The sequence below is a fragment of the Hypomesus transpacificus genome, unplaced genomic scaffold (genome assembly GCF_021917145.1).
Source record: "Hypomesus transpacificus isolate Combined female unplaced genomic scaffold, fHypTra1 scaffold_188, whole genome shotgun sequence".
Classification (NCBI taxonomy): Eukaryota; Metazoa; Chordata; class Actinopteri; order Osmeriformes; family Osmeridae; genus Hypomesus; species Hypomesus transpacificus.
The window spans coordinates 240,984-256,972 of record NW_025813737.1 but is presented as its reverse complement, the minus strand read 5'-3'; the positions used below and the strand labels follow the sequence as shown (position 1 = coordinate 256,972).

The 15,989-nt window shown below is 48.1% G+C and overlaps 2 protein-coding genes and 5 non-coding genes across 7 annotated transcripts; 5 read left to right on the top strand and 2 right to left on the bottom strand.

The window, feature by feature from the left end:
• Window positions 1-4,920: 4,920 nt before the first annotated feature.
• Window positions 4,921-5,002, top strand: trnal-uag. The gene has a single exon. It is a non-coding gene; the product is annotated as a tRNA-Leu (tRNA).
• Window positions 5,003-5,322: 320 nt separating this feature from the next.
• trnag-ucc lies at window positions 5,323-5,394 on the top strand. The gene has a single exon. It is a non-coding gene; the product is annotated as a tRNA-Gly (tRNA).
• A 128-nt stretch (window positions 5,395-5,522) lies between these two features.
• trnal-uag lies at window positions 5,523-5,604 on the top strand. Its single transcript has one exon. It is a non-coding gene; the product is annotated as a tRNA-Leu (tRNA).
• Window positions 5,605-6,124: 520 nt separating this feature from the next.
• On the top strand, window positions 6,125-6,206 carry trnal-uag. Its single transcript has one exon. It is a non-coding gene; the product is annotated as a tRNA-Leu (tRNA).
• A 1,010-nt stretch (window positions 6,207-7,216) lies between these two features.
• LOC124489267 lies at window positions 7,217-9,800 on the bottom strand. Its single transcript, XM_047051969.1, has 5 exons — window positions 9,434-9,800; window positions 8,626-9,303; window positions 8,435-8,510; window positions 7,399-8,302; window positions 7,217-7,355 (listed from the first exon to the last, which is right to left on the bottom strand). The coding sequence occupies exons 1-5, from the start codon at window positions 9,623-9,625 to the stop codon at window positions 7,217-7,219; spliced, it is 1,989 nt and encodes a 662-aa protein (XP_046907925.1). The 5' UTR covers window positions 9,626-9,800.
• Window positions 9,801-10,170: 370 nt separating this feature from the next.
• Window positions 10,171-11,408, bottom strand: LOC124489266. The gene is made up of 3 exons (XM_047051968.1): window positions 11,314-11,408; window positions 10,232-11,179; window positions 10,171-10,184 (listed from the first exon to the last, which is right to left on the bottom strand). Exons 2-3 carry the CDS (start codon window positions 11,139-11,141, stop codon window positions 10,171-10,173), a joined length of 924 nt encoding a protein of 307 aa, XP_046907924.1. The 5' UTR covers window positions 11,142-11,179; window positions 11,314-11,408.
• Window positions 11,409-14,303: 2,895 nt separating this feature from the next.
• On the top strand, window positions 14,304-14,385 carry trnal-aag. Its single transcript has one exon. It is a non-coding gene; the product is annotated as a tRNA-Leu (tRNA).
• Window positions 14,386-15,989: the final 1,604 nt, after the last annotated feature.

Here is a 15,989-nt window from a genome sequence, read left to right as displayed (position 1 = left end):
TTTCAGACTTAAAACCCTAACCCCAACCCCAACCCTAACCCTAACCCCCCCTAACCCTGACCCTAACCCAACCCCAACCTAACCCTAACCCTGGATTCTCTCCTCGACGTTCCTTCACCTGGGGCCATCTGTGAGTCCATCCATCACAACTCCACGCTCATGCTGTGGAGCTCGTCTCTCCTGTCCACCCACATCCCATACTGATTATCACACACGTTTTCTTTTTTCCTAGGTTTCTCACGTGGACGGTGTTGTGTTTGTTTTCCTTTCACTTGTGTGCTTGTCTTGGGTCTTCCTCTCTCACTTGGCTCCTTCCTTGATCTCCTTATCTGTCCACTCCTCCTACTCTGCTCTCCCTGCTCTTACCTAAACTTAAGTCTAGACTCTGGGTCTTCTCTTCTACTGTCCCTCTGTCTTTACCCTGACCTCAACCCCTCCTTTTTCTTATCTAACCCTAAGTCCCCCCTCTGCTCTAACCTCAACCCCTTCTGACCTTGCCTGTGATTTCGGTGTCTACGGCTTTCTCTGGCCTCTTTACTGTGTTTAATCCATACCTTTCTTTTCTTTCACAGATCCACTGCTGCACTGCATCCACCTTGATCTGTATACTTTTTCCTTCACAGGTCCACTACGGCACTACATCCACCCTAATTTGTGCGCTTTTTCTTTTACAGATACCTTCTGGGTTCCTCTCACCTTGCATACACACATACACACACACACACACTGTCCATACATTTTGCTACTCTGTGCATTCTCTCTCTCTCTCTCCTCTATCCTCTTTTCCCTAGCTGATTAATTGAGATGACCGATTCTGGTGGGCACCCACGGACACAGGGGGTACGAACACCCCCCTTTTTGTGGTCGTCACCCCTGAGTTCTTGATAGTCCATAGTAGTCCATCTCTTTTTCAGGCAGGCCTTTTTTAGACTTTCAGATTGAATTGGCTTCTGGGCACAGGTATAGCACGCACTCACACACATGTGCATCCATTCACTCACGACGGTGCCACTACTCTTCAAGAGGACCCTGTTTGGACTTCGCAGAATCACCGTTGCCGTTGGGACACCTTTGGCTCCGCGCTTAGGATTGGATGTGAGGAGCCCCCAGTGTCTTCACTCGGATGTGGCATGTCCTACGGCTACCGGTCACCTCTGCTACCCACGCGTGAACCTTGACACCAGAGGTCTCCTACCTCTCCTCCTCGGGGGTTACCTTGCTTGTGGGGACAGAAGACTCCAGAGCATGCTCCTGCTTAGACCTGGTGGTTTGCACACGTCCGTTAGTGGATACGGGGGTGGGTTATCCATGTACCCGTCGGTTGCTCACGTCCTCTTAGTGCTTAGGCATTTATTTACCTCGGGTAGCAAGCGTGACAAGGTCTACAGGCCTGGGACCCCTTTGGGGTCCTGGAGGGGGTCCACTCCCCTACCCCCTCTGATGAATGATCTACATGGGTCTAGGATACTTGTGCATTTACCCCTAGCCTATGCGGGTCGAAGTACTGAACTGCTTGGCGTGGGGGTCTTCCCTAACCCTAAACCCTAACCCTGGTGGGTCTCTCTTTCTCTCCTAAACCTAACCCTGCTTTCTATCCTAAACCTCTTTTATTCCTAGGACAGGTAAGTATTATTATTATTGACATTCATGTTGTCTTATTGTGAAGCAGCTCAGGTAGGTATTATTATTGACATGAATATTTTATTGTCTGCTAGGTTTTTATTAGTAAAATTGCTTTTTAATGTTAAAGTCGCTAGTTTATTGGAAAGTCCCTTTGAGTTGAGGCGTCTGGGCATTCTGTTAGTTTTTCCCATTTCTTCTCAGAACAGCATTGGGTGGGACGGTTTCTCTGTGGACTGGACTTTTTTACAAAATTCAGGTGTTGACGTACCAATTGGACTGGAATCACACACTGGGGATTTGATCAACCCTGGTGGGCCTGCCTATGGTGAGGGTGTCTAGTGTTTCGAAGGCTGAAACACCTAATGATCCTGGGTATACTACTGATGATGTGATTCCACAATTTAGACTCACATTTGGCTTTAATTCTCACTTCTTCTTGACTGACAGACGCTGTGACAGCTGTATTTATTTTAGCAATAGGCAGTGTTAGAGTGGTGTATCATCCAGAGGGATGTTTATACCGATGGGCTCCTATTTGCTAAAAAGGTCAGGTTTGACAACAAGGAAACAACAATTGAAGAAGACTTGGACATAGGATGTTGGATGAAGACTGATGGGCTCCCATTTATTAAAAAGGTCAGGTTTGACAACAAGGAAACAACAGCAGTTGAAGAAGACTTGGACACAGGATGTTGGATGAAGACTGATGGGCTCCCATTCATTAAAAAGGTCAGGTTTGACAACAAGGAAACAACAGCAGTTGAAGAGGACTTGGAGACGGGATGTTGGATGAAGACCAACGGGATCCGGATTTGGACCGACTCTGTACTCATTGAATCATGACCTTCGGCCCATTGAGGCCTGGGCCGGTGTCTCTTGAGTTTATTTTGTCTCATGGGCTAAAACCATAATCTCTGAACCACCTGGACTCACTGCTGGGCTCTCAGCCCTCTACAGTGATCCTGATCTTGGGCCTTGTCATGGGACGTGGTCTCGGGTGACTGCCTGGAGTGGCGGTGGGCATCGGGTATATCGGATGTGATCCTGGTGTCAGGCTAGCCGGCGGTCATCTGTCAGGGCATTGATTGGGCATCACGGTCTGCATTGTTGGTGCTGGGGAAGATCGGATGTGACCTCAACCACTTTGCAGGCTTTGGTGGTCTGGGTTGTATTATTGTTCAGGGTAGGGATGTGCTTGTGTAACATGATTTCTCTGTGAAACTACTGGCCCTGGGCTTCTGGTTGATGTTGGTCTTAACCTTTACGGGGATTCTGAGTCTGAGAACGGTTTTAATTACATTTTGAAAAGTCTTCGGACAACTGTATCCCTGTGGGATGTTAATACTACTTCTATTGGCCAATGTGACTGAGAAGGAGGAGCCTATAAAACAGACTCTTGCTCATTTATTCATTCCAGGGGGACGGAGTGAGTTGGGTTTCAGGTGCGCGTGCCTAAATGGGGTCTCACCAATACTGTGGTCCCGTCGGGGTCCCACAGGGTGTTTCCTCGTTATTACTACCACACCAAACCCTAACCCCAACCCTTAACCCCAACCCTGCTCCCTAACCCTGCTCCCTAACCCTGCTCCCTAACCCTAAACCCTAAACCTGACCCTAACCCTAACCCTATCCTATCCTATCTGTTACATGCATCAAATGAAAGTTAACCATAATCACAAGCATTAAATTACTTATAATATTTAATTAATACTGATGACCTACCCACGGCTTGGCTGGAGGCGAGCAGAGGAGAGGACATGGATGCCTCCTGGGTCTTCTTGGTCAGGTACCGCTTCAGTTTGTCCATGCTAGTTCCCGGAGTGGTGGTCCGGGACAGAACGAACGCTGCAAAGCCATCTGCCCTACCCTCCCAGACGTCACCCCAGGTCCTTGTTGGCATGCGGCCAAAGCCGACCTGTTGGTCCTCCTCCACTGAGCTGACAGCCCCGGTCCTCCTGGCCTCGTACTCCAGCACTGCCTTGATTTCCTTGAAGGAATTGGCATACCCTACAAAGGACCGCAGGCTGTCTTTGCTGGGCCCATCCAAAGGCATGCCAGCCATTTGCTCCTTTTCAAATTGTTAAATGAGGTATAGAGTGTACCCCACATCATTTTCAAGGAGCCATCTGACCAATTTCCCCTTATACTTTCCAAACTGTAAAGTATACTCCCCCAACACCTCAGTTTGATCAGACACATCCCCCCCTCGGTCACGGACCAAAGAGCACGCCCTTGCCCTCATCTGCTCCTCCTTTATGGGTGCTGACTTGTCCTTCAGAGAGACAGAGGAGTCCTTCCAACGCTTGGCTTCCTCAGTTGCATCTTGGAGAAGGTAGCCATGTGACCCCTTCCGAAAGACCACCACCACTCTCCCAGGATAAAAACTAAAAACTTGCTTAGACATCTGTATTTAAAAGAAATAACACATTCAATAATTACAACAGATTACATGTCAAGAGGGGGTGGTAGCCAGAGTATTTTCAAACAACACTGCCCTACAGTAGATCTGTATCTATTCGATGAGTGTGCTTACTTGAGGTGAATGTGCCTCATCTCAACTCCCCCATCCTACCCCATCCCCCAACCATCCCCCTCAATGTCCTTTGTCTTGGAATGTGTATTAGCTGCGAACAGCTCTCTTCTAACATGACTTTTATTCACGATTCACTATTAATTTTACATAACATGCTGGCAAACCATTGTCGGTATATTGTTAGTAACTAACGTTACTGAATAACTTTGGGAAGTTATAGTAGTACCAACGTAACATTGCATTAGTGGCTACTGTACATACAGTTTCATTCATTCATACTGTTAGACTGAGAGTCATAGCGTGCTCAATGTTGAGTTTTCACAAAGCAGAGATGAGTAAAATAACATGTTCATTCATGATTTAGCTAGCTATCTTCAGATCTATCCAGATGGATATCTTACCTCAGTGCAGATCTACGTGTACTGTTCTCTCAAAAAATATTCTGATCTGAGACGCTTCTCTATCTCGTAAGACAACCGCAAAACAGCGCCCCCCAAATCCCCATAGTGGCCACAAATGGTAGTATTCGATATGGTTAAGGATAGCCATAGAGAATGAATGGGAAAAGTTAAGGAAGTTAAGACTATTCATAGCAGCCTGCCGCGCGGTTGACCCGGGTTCGATTCCCGGCCAATGCAGAACCTTGGAATGATGTGTTTTATCTGGTGTCATTCCACTGCTTGCGGGCATTAGACTAGTCACGTGAGCTCCTGGACGATCGATCAGCTTCGGTTGGAGCTCGGCTGGCCAACAGTTGACAACGGGGTAGCGTGGCCGAGCGGTCCAAGGTGCTGGATTTAGGCTCCAGTCTCTCCGGAGGCGTGGGTTCGAATCCCGCCGCTGCCAGTTTTGTAGGGTGCTAACGCCGTCTCGTTGCTTTCAAGTCAGTAAGTGGGTTTGAAAGGTGAACTGTGGCTCGACATGTTGTCGTTGATCCTTTCTTGGGGCATCGTAGGTATAGTGGCTCCATCACCAGACAATACAAAGTGTGAGAGGCATTTCGTCTCTTGTGACGGTCGAGCACATCCGGATTAGGCCAAGTGTTCCAAACTCGACAGAAGTATAAACCAGGTTTATGGCAATCTCTTACTAGTTGGACGTCAGTAGGTGGTGTGAAAAATCGAACCGTGGCTCGAAAAGCTGTGCGATCATGGAGGATGTCGTGGGCATTGGTGGTATAGTGGCAAGCATAGCTGCCCTCCAAGCAGTTGACCCGGGTTCGATTCCCGGCCAATGCAGAACCTCGAGAAAGATGTGTTTTATCTGGTGTCATTCCACTGCTTGCGGGCATTAGATATAGTCACGTGAGCTCCTGGACGATCGATCAGCTTCGGTTTGAGCTCGGCTGGCCAACAGCTGACAACGGGGTAGCGTGGCCGAGCGGTCCAAGGTGCTGGATTTAGGCTCCAGTCTCTCCGGAGGCGTGGGTTCGAATCCCACCGCTGCCAGTTTTGTAGGGTGCTAACGCCGTCTCGTTGCTTTCAAGTCAGTAAGTGGGTTTGAAAGGTGAACTGTGGCTCGACATGTTGTCGTTGATCCTTTCTTGGGGCATCGTAGGTATAGTGGCTCCATCACCAGACAATACAAAGTGTGAGAGGCATTTCGTCTCTTGTGACGGTCGAGCACATCCGGATTAGGCCAAGTGTTCCAAACTCGACAGAAGTATAAACCAGGTTTATGGCAATCTCTTACTAGTTGGACGTCAGTAGGTGGTGTGAAAAATCGAACCGTGGCTCGAAAAGCTGTGCGATCATGGAGGATGTCGTGGGCATTGGTGGTATAGTGGCAAGCATAGCTTCCCTCCAAGCAGTTGACCCGGGTTCGATTCCCGGCCAATGCAGAACCTCGAGAAAGATGTGTTTTATCTGGTGTCATTCCACTGCTTGCGGGCATTAGATATAGTCACGTGAGCTCCTGGACGATCGATCAGCTTCGGTTTGAGCTCGGCTGGCCAACAGCTGACAACGGGGTAGCGTGGCCGAGCGGTCCAAGGTGCTGGATTTAGGCTCCAGTCTCTCCGGAGGCGTGGGTTCGAATCCCACCGCTGCCAGTTTTGTAGGGTGCTAACGCCGTCTCGTTGCTTTCAAGTCAGTAAGTGGGTTTGAAAGGTGAACTGTGGCTCGACATGTTGTCGTTGATCCTTTCTTGGGGCACCGTAGGTATAGTGGCTCCATCACCAGACAATACAAAGTGTGAGAGGCATTTCGTCTCTTGTGACGGTCGAGCACATCCGGATTAGGCCAAGTGTTCCAAACTCGACAGAAGTATAAACCAGGTTTATGGCAATCTCTTACTAGTTGGACGTCAGTAGGTGGTGTGAAAAATCGAACCGTGGCTCGAAATACTGTGCGATCATGGAGGATGTCGTGGGCATTGGTGGTATAGTGGCAAGCATAGCTGCCTTCCACGCGGCGGGCAGACGCCTGTACCTGTAAAGGGAAAAATTGGGGTACTCGTGTCGAATCCCAGTCACGACGATGTTTATTACAAATGATTTATTGTACTTCTTTCAATGATACAATATAGTGGCACTGGTTATCTGCTATATATCAAACCAATGTAAAAGGCCATACTGAGATGCCTCTAATCTACATCTAAAATTGCAGTATTGTACATTACAAATACATCATAATTGTATTCAGCCTTGTTTATTAACAAGATTGTGTATTGTCCGTTGGCACTATTTTCATTGTTTGTATATTGTCTGGTTTTGATGGAATATAAAAAAAATATATTCTGGTAAAAACCTCTAATATTGGGGATTTATTTTCAGTGTAACCAGTTGCCTGGATTTGTTTGAGCCACTAAATGAAGACATTTGTACAGATGAGTCTTAAGGGGTCAATGGTAATCAATAGTCTGATCCATCTCCATTTTCATACATCATGAACATTTATTTGATGATTAATTGTGATACAAATAACTGAGATGAACACACAATCTTATTTTGGCCATTTATTGGAACATGTAATCAAGGCTTGTACAAATAACCTAGATTAAGTGCAAAACAGTCATATTATTTATTTGAACTATTTACAACAATTTTTATGTACAGTTTGCCTACTTCCCCTTCTCCTCAGCCCACCTCTTCTTCTCTGCCTTGTAGAAGGCTGATTGTTGAAACTCCCCCCAGGTCATTTCAGCATTCATTCCGTCTGCCTTGTACAGGGACAGCACCCTGGTAGGACAGTAAATGTACCTGCCCGCCACACCCCGGAACGAATGGTACACATTTTTGGTACGAATGGTACACAGGGCTTTCTGGCCCCTGCTTGATGGGCTTGCGGCAGAACTTGCAGAGCCGACCGGTGGGCTGCTGTTCTGCCGCCCTCCGTTTCCCCCGCAGATCAGCCAACCTCCGTGCCTCTGCTGACCTGAGCTTGGCTGCCTCAAGCTCTTTCCCAAAGAAAGGGGTGTCCGCAAAGTCCTCAAACGGCATTCTGGGGTCATTCAGGCCTTCTGCTGCATAGAGCTTGTGGACTCTTTGTGAGCAGTAAAAGTACTTGACCTCCCCAGACTGGTAGAAGAGGTGGATGGAGGAACCGTCTCCCTGGTATCGCGACTTCGGCTGGCCACAGGCAAGACAGTTCCTCGTCTTCTTTTTGCCCAGCTGCTGCTGCTGCTGTTGTTGCAGTGCCGTCTGCTTCTGGACTATGTCCCGCACCATGTCCTCGATAGCAGCCTTGGTCAGAGGGGCCTCCTGGGGATCTCTCCCAGGTGGATTGACCGCAGCGGGTGGTATGGTCACCACCGGCACGCTCTTGGTCTCACTCTCTGCCGTCAGGTGCTGCCACAGCTGCTGCGTCTCCAGAAGTTTCTCTGGGCTGGTGTTCAGGGACGTGCTGGCGTTGGTCCGCTTTGCCCAATGCTTCACATACTGTGAAATGTGTTGCTTTGTTGTTGGATGCAACAGGCTATTGGGATCACGGGAAGCAGCCTGCACCAAGCCAGCGTAGTCACTGTCCACCCTCTGCAGGAAATCCTTCGACCCTTGGTGGATTCCTATGAGGCCGTCGATGACCTCCTTCATGGCCTCTGTCCACCGGGAATGGTCCAAGACGTACAGAAGCCCGCCTGCCTTGATGGACATTGTGCGAGCAGCACGCGGGTTTGCTGTGATGGGCAGTGCAGGTGTCGTTGGCAGACCTGAAGACAAGTAGAAATAACACATAATAAATATAAAATCTTGCTCTATCAAGCATCAGTGCAACTTGAGTGTTGCATCTCATTCACATTTTACTAGCAGATGTGTAAAATGAGGGATATTTGCAAAATTACCTTGAGTGGAGGTTGATTGGACTGGCTGGACTGTGGTCTGGGGCAAGACTCCAGAAGCCTCACCAAAGACGTCATCCTGCAACAGAGGAAGTACATGCATTTCAATTATTTAAACATGTGTGCTTAGTCTGCAGGTATAACCTGTGTAAGTTTGAAAGGGTAAATTACAAAGTGCTATCAATGCAACTTACATTGTCTTCTGGCGTGATGAAGGGCTGGTCGGCGACCACCCGGTCAGCCTCCTCTTCCTCAGCTCCCTCTTCATCAGCCCCCTGGGACCTGTTCTTGAACCAGTCCAGAGGCACAGGGCGACAGCCTGGCTCCACATACTGCAGGCCAAATCTCTCCCCTGTGTCTCTGTGGCTCAACTGCAGTGCAGGGTATTTGGCATGGCCGGTCACCCTCTCCGATGCCACGTTCAGCTGCATGATGAGCACTGGGTCAAAGACTGCAGGTAGCTTCACGTCCGGTAACTTCAGATCCACCAATCTCTGAAAGTTCCACCGTGCCATGCCCATCATGCCTTGAGCCTGGAAGAGCTCGGAGGAAACACAGTTGCCTGTGATCCACCGTGCCTGATGCGCATGGAAACCCTCCTGTTGGGAGGTGCCTCTCACAGGGATCCACACTGGGACAGCTGCTCCTTCACCCTTGACGTGGTTGAGCTGCACTGTTCCTCCGTGTCTGTAAAGGATCCCGTCCTCCTCCTCTGGATCACTCAGGCAGCCTCTCAGGATGTGCACCCTCTGGAGTCTCCACAGCTTTAGCATGGACGGCTTGAAGAGGTAGACACCATTGGGATCTGTCTCTAGGAAGAACTGTTTGAGGACGCTCTCCACTCTCTCCAGCAGCTCTGTAGGTTGTGGTACCTTACAATTGAAAAAAGGATTACAGATGATTTCATATGCATTAACGGAATACAGAAATGAAATTACGTATTTTTCTTATTTATGTTATAACATAACAAGCATTATTAATGTTATGAACATTCAAAAGTACCTTGGTCCGGCAGTGTTCCCGGATATGCTGCTTTGTGGGATTGGCAGGCCTGATCCCACAGAAGGCGTATGCCTCCGTCAGCCTCTGCAGGTCAGTCTGGTCCACCACACAGAATGCAGCACTGAGGAACCGGCAGAAAGTGCTGTGGAGTGTATGGTGCTCTGACACGCACTCCCTTGAGAACCGCCGCATGCAATGGAAAAGGTCCAGTTTGACAGTGATGTCGCTGCTGTACTTTCCCCGGGAGGCACATGAGTTGGTCAGGTTCCCAGATGTTGCCCCCGTCACCACAGCTTCCGTGGTTTTCCATGAATCCCAGTGGAGGTGCTCCTGGGGGTCAAGGTTTGGGATCCGGAAATCACCACAGCAGTCCCTGCTCACACAGTGAGAGAGAGAGAGAGAAAAACACAAATTAATGATAGGCTTTGAGTTTCTATGTCACCTGCATACAATCCCCTGTAACTATATAGTATATTATATTTTGCTAAATGTTTCTGTCCTGTGTAAAATTGAATACAAAAGCTGTGATCTGGCTTTTACCTGTCCACCCACTGGTACTTTGCCTTCGGCAGTCCAGCTGAGTCGTAGCGATGAGACAGCCCCTCGTACATGGGTTCCAGCGACCGGTCACTCTCTGACTGAAGCATCACCCAGGACAGGATCATCCAGTTCTCATTCATCACGAGGACATGGTTCCGGATGAGAGCACCACCTTCCGGGCCACCTTCCGTGTGTGGTCAGCTCGAATGACCTGCCCAAAAGTGCCTTGCAGGACAAGAGTGAGGGTCTTCTCCTTACGGTGGTACTCATGTACGAGGCAGTCTACTAGGTAGCGGGGACTGATGGCTACCCCACACCAGCCATTGGTCAAGTCGTAGGTACCAAAGGGATCAGGGGTGTTGTCCTTCCGCATGGTGCCTGTGATGGTCTTCTGCCCATACAGGCCGGAGTCACCATCCTGCACATTCTGTACAGTCAACAGATAGGCAAGGTGTGCCCTCTCGTACCGTAGGTGCAGAGCCTCATTCAGCTGATTTGCCATGTCTGTGGCCGACCTCCCTGTGCGACATAGCTCATCCATTACCGTTTTGCAGATGGCTTTTTTGTGGGTGAGAAATGCTGGCAGGATGTTGCAGAAGAGTTGTGGCAGCATTTCCATCCACTGGGGTTTGTCAGCGAACCAGTACCTCTTGCATGTTTTGCAGTTCAGCCGAGAGGCCAAGATGTAGTACTGGCCGCTGGTCCCAATAATGACCCGGGGTCGCCCAACTCCTGCCGAAACCACATGGGGAGTGGAGCAGCCGTAGAGGCAGGGTAAAATGTAATTGTTCCTCACTCTCTCCATAATTGCATGCTCCGGTTTCCAAATGAAAAATGGATGTAGCTGGAAGTACTTGGGAGATGGCATATCATAGACTGGATCTATGAGTTCTGGTTGGGGTGGATGACGCCACAAGGAGATCATACCCATCAGATGTCGTACAGGTCGAGATCCTGGCCAAAGTCCCAAAGATTCCATCTCCGTTTTCATCCACATCTTCTGGTTTTGGGAGCAGTTCCACTGGCTGACGTCTTGGTCCTTCCTATGGAGTGGTGGTGGGATGGTAGACGGAGCTGGGGTAGGTAGCGCACCAGCTGCGGCTGGAACAGGACAGGGTAGAGCGACAGCAGCAGACGTGGCAGGAGATGGAGCAGAGTGCGGTGGCATGGTGGCTGCAGACAGCACAGGAGCCAGTCGGGGAGAGGCTGCAGGATGACAGATGATAATGATGAGCAACTACATTCTGTAAACAACAGACTAAATACATAGATTTTTAAACATATAAAATATTTTTAAATACTTTCAAGTAATTATATTATTAAATAATAGTGACTCATACCTTTTGAGATAGCAGTGTTTGCTGACTCTGTACACAGGCCCAGTGCAAGCAACTCGGGCGGAACTGGCACTGGAGCCTTCACTGGAACTGGGGGATCTAATGACAAAATATGTATATAGCTCACAACCTGTCTTTTTGCTACCGGGACTGCAGTGAGAGATGACTTTCAATCACAGGCTAAGAGTTAAATGAGGTAAGTAAGTTATGTTTGATTAAATCTTGTATCTAGTTAGGCGCATGTAGACATCAATATTAACCTGGCAACAAAGAAGTGAGTCCATCACCCTGGTCTGGTCTGGAGAGTGTGGCTGCTGGTTTACTCTTTTCTATTACAGAAAGCACAATGTTATTCTCAACATCTAACATAGTAGCTCATGCAAAACACAACATATTGTTTGTAGTATGTTTTTAAATTGCAAGAGATTCAGATGTAGTCCTAGGAACATGATCATTTTACCTTGAGCAGTGCTGGGGTCCAGTCTGTTACCAGGCAGTTTAGACTGAGCAGCGGATGGATTCTTATATCCTGAAAAAAAGGACAAAGTTAGTCACCGTGTAAAAGTTATATTTCAGACTGACAGAGGCAAATTGCATGTGTGCTTTGTTTGCATGTAAGAACTTCTCTCAATTGGATCTGTCAGCAACTATCAAACAGCTTTAATCCTAAATAAATAATTTTGTTCAAAAACCTGTTAAGCAAACAATGCAAACGGTGGCATGCACATTCATGCAGTCATCATGCAGAGTATAAGACAAATAACACTTACCCTCAACGAAGAGCCTGTAAATTCATAATGGGAATCATGCAGAGTATAAGAAAAAAAACACTTACCATCAACGATGGAGAGGATGTAAATTCATGATTGGAGTTTTGAAAGGCAGAACACCATAAACATTGAACAAGGCCAGAAACGTGGCATGAACATTGAACAAGGCCAGGAACGTGGCATGAACATTGACCAAGAGTCATGTCTTGGTCCCAACAACTGATATGCAAAGAGACCTCGGCCTGCTGGTCTCTTATTCCTGGGAGATGAAGATGCACCCGAAGACAGGGCAGCAGCTAGTGACAAAGCAGAGATGAAAAGATGTACAACATGCTGTCAAGTAGCAGTTCAAAAGCATATTGCTTTAAATGTGTCCTCAGTCACACACAACAAGGCCCACAAAGGAACATTCACTTACAGCTCTGCTTGACCATCTTGGAGGGGGAGATGTTCAGCATGGCTTGCTCCAGGTCTTCATCTTCATCCATGACTGTGGTGCAAACAGGAAAGAAACATAAGAATGTATTCCTTTCACTGTACAATAGTTACATTTATATCCTATCTGTTACATGCATCAAATGAAAGTTAACCATAATCACAAGCATTAAATTACTTATAATATTTAATTAATACTGATGACCTACCCACGGCTTGGCTGGAGGCGAGCAGAGGAGAGGACATGGATGCCTCCTGGGTCTTCTTGGTCAGGTACCGCTTCAGTTTGTCCATGCTAGTTCCCGGAGTGGTGGTCCGGGACAGAACGAACGCTGCAAAGCCATCTGCCCTACCCTCCCAGACGTCACCCCAGGTCCTTGTTGGCATGCGGCCAAAGCCGACCTGTTGGTCCTCCTCCACTGAGCTGACAGCCCCGGTCCTCCTGGCCTCGTACTCCAGCACTGCCTTGATTTCCTTGAAGGAATTGGCATACCCTACAAAGGACCGCAGGCTGTCTTTGCTGGGCCCATCCAAAGGCATGCCAGCCATTTGCTCCTTTTCAAATTGTTTAATGAGGTACAGAGTGTACCCCACATCATTTTCAAGGAGCCATCTGACCAATTTCCCCATATACTTTCCAAACTGTAAAGTATACTCCCCCAACACCTCAGTTTGATCAGACACATCCCCCCCTCGGTCACGGACCAAAGAGCACGCCCTTGCCCTCATCTGCTCCTCCTTTATGGGTGCTGACTTGTCCTTCAGAGAGACAGAGGAGTCCTTCCAACGCTTGGCTTCCTCAGTTGCATCTTGGAGAAGGTAGCCATGTGACCCCTTCCGAAAGACCACCACCACTCTCCCAGGATAAAAACTAAAAACTTGCTTAGACATCTGTATTTAAAAGAAATAACACATTCAATAATTTCAACAAATTACATGTCAAGAGGGGGTGGTAGCCAGAGTATTTTCAAACAACACTGCCCTACAGTAGATCTGTATCTATTCGATGAGTGTGCTTACTTGAGGTGAATGTGCCTCATCTCAACTCCCCCATCCTCCCCCATCCCCCAACAATCCCCCTCAATGTCCTTTGTCTTGGAATGTGTATTAGCTGCGAACAGCTCTCTTCTAACATGACTTTTATTCACGATTCACTATTAATTTTACATAACATGCTGGCAAACCATTGTCGGTATATTGTTAGTAACTAACGTTACTGAATAACTTTGGGAAGTTATAGTAGTACCAACGTAACATTGCATTAGTGGCTACTGTACATACAGTTTCATTCATTCATAATGTTAGACTGAGAGTCATAGCGTGCTCAATGTTGAGTTTTCACAAAGCAGAGATGAGTAAAATAACATGTTCATTCATGATTTAGCTAGCTATTTTTAGATCTATCCAGATGGATATCTTACCTCAGTGCAGATCTACGTGTACTGTTCTCTCAAACAATATATTCTGATCTGAGACGCTTCTCTATCTCGTAAGAAAACCGCGAAACAGCGCCCCCCAAATCCCCATAGTGGCCACAAATGGTAGTATTCGATATGGTTAAGGATAGCCATAGAGAATGTATGGGAAAAGTTAAGGAAGTTAAGACCATTCATAGCAGCCTGCCGCGCGGCTGACCCGGGTTCGATTCCCGGCCAATGCAGAACCTTGAGAAAAATGTGTTTTATCTGGTGTCATTCCACTGCTTGCGGGCATTAGATATAGTCACGTGAGCTCCTGGACGATCGATCAGCTTCGGTTCGAGCTCAGCTGGCCAACAGCTGACAACGGGGTAGCGTGGCCGAGCGGTCCAAGGCGCTGGATTAAGGCTCCAGTCTCTCCGGAGGCGTGGGTTCGAATCCCACCGCTGCCACTTTTGTAGGGTGCTAACGGCGTCTCATTGCTTTCACGTCAGTAAGTGGGTTTGAAAGGTGAACTGTGGCTCGTTGTGTTGTCGTTGATGCTTTCTTGGGGGATCGTAGGTATAGTTGCTCCATCACCAGACAATACAAACCGTGAAGAGGCATTTCGTCTCTTGTGACGGTCGAACACATCCGGAGTAGGCCAAGTGTTCCAAACTCGACAGAAGTATAAACCAGGTTTAGGGCAATCTGTTACTAGTTCAGTATCGATCAGTTTTGGGAGAAGCTCGGGTGGCCAACAGCTGACAACGGGGTAGCGTGGCCGAGCGGTCCAAGGCGCTGGATTTAGGCTCCAGTCTCTCCGGAGGCGTGGGTTCGAATCCGACTGCTGCCACTTTTGTAGGGTGCTAACGGCGTCTCATTGCTTTCACGTCAGTAAGTGGGTTTGAAAGGTGAACTGTGGCTCGTTGTGTTGTCGTTGATGCTTTCTTGGGGGATCGTAGGTATAGTTGCTCCATCACCAGACAATACAAACCGTGAAGAGGCATTTCGTCTCTTGTGACGGTCGAACACATCCGGAGTAGGCCAAGTGTTCCAAACTCGACAAAAGTATAAACCAGGTTTAGGGCAATCTGTTACTAGTTCAGTATCGATCAGTTTTGGGAGAAGCTCGGGTGGCCAACAGCTGACAACGGGGGGGGGGTAGCGTGGCCGAGCGGTCCAAGGCGCTGGATTTAGGCTCCAGTCTCTCCGGAGGCGTGGGTTCGAATCCGACTGCTGCCACTTTTGTAGGGTGCTAATGCCGTCTCGTTGCTTTCAAGTCAGTAAGTGGGTTTTAAAGTCAAATCAAATCAAATCAAATTTATTTGTATAGCCCTTTTTACACGCAAGCATGTCACAGAGGGCTTCACATGCGCCCATAGAACTGCCCCTCAACCAACCTAAACCCTCAAGGAAGACAAGGAAAAACTCCCAGAAAAACTCCCACCGGGAGAAAAAATGGAAGAAACCTTGGGAGGAGCAATTCAGAGAGGGATCCCCTCCTCCAGAGACGGTTGGTAAGAGAGAGGAGCAGAACACAAGCTAAACATAGTCATACAGTGTCAATGGGTTTTGAAACACCAAAATCCATTGTTCGGCTTTATAGACGTTGGATGGGACCGGGAAACTCGCTGTTGGCCGTCATGGAGACTGGATTCCGGGTGACGACCTGGTTCAGCGTTGGCAGACCGACGACCAAGCAGGTCCTGACAGCTCAAACCCCCCACACCACAGGGAATGTGTGGGGGGGGGACAGAGAGGAGAGCAGGGATTAGAGAATGCCAGGAGCAGCTAACAGTTACAGTCAAAATAGAATGAGATCCCCACCGGTCAAGTGTGGACTAGTGCAGCAATTTAACAGAGCAAAAAGGGTATTTGATGCAGCCCCACACACCAAAACAATGACAGCCCCCCTCAGTTGGAACATGAAATCTGTTCCAGGGGAAAGAGCTCTAAAGTAGGTTATACTTATACGAATAAGGATGAAAACAGCCAGTCCCCCGTTGTCTCCAACTAGTAATAAAAACTATAACAGTAACAATATACAGCAACGGAACTATAATAATAATAATAC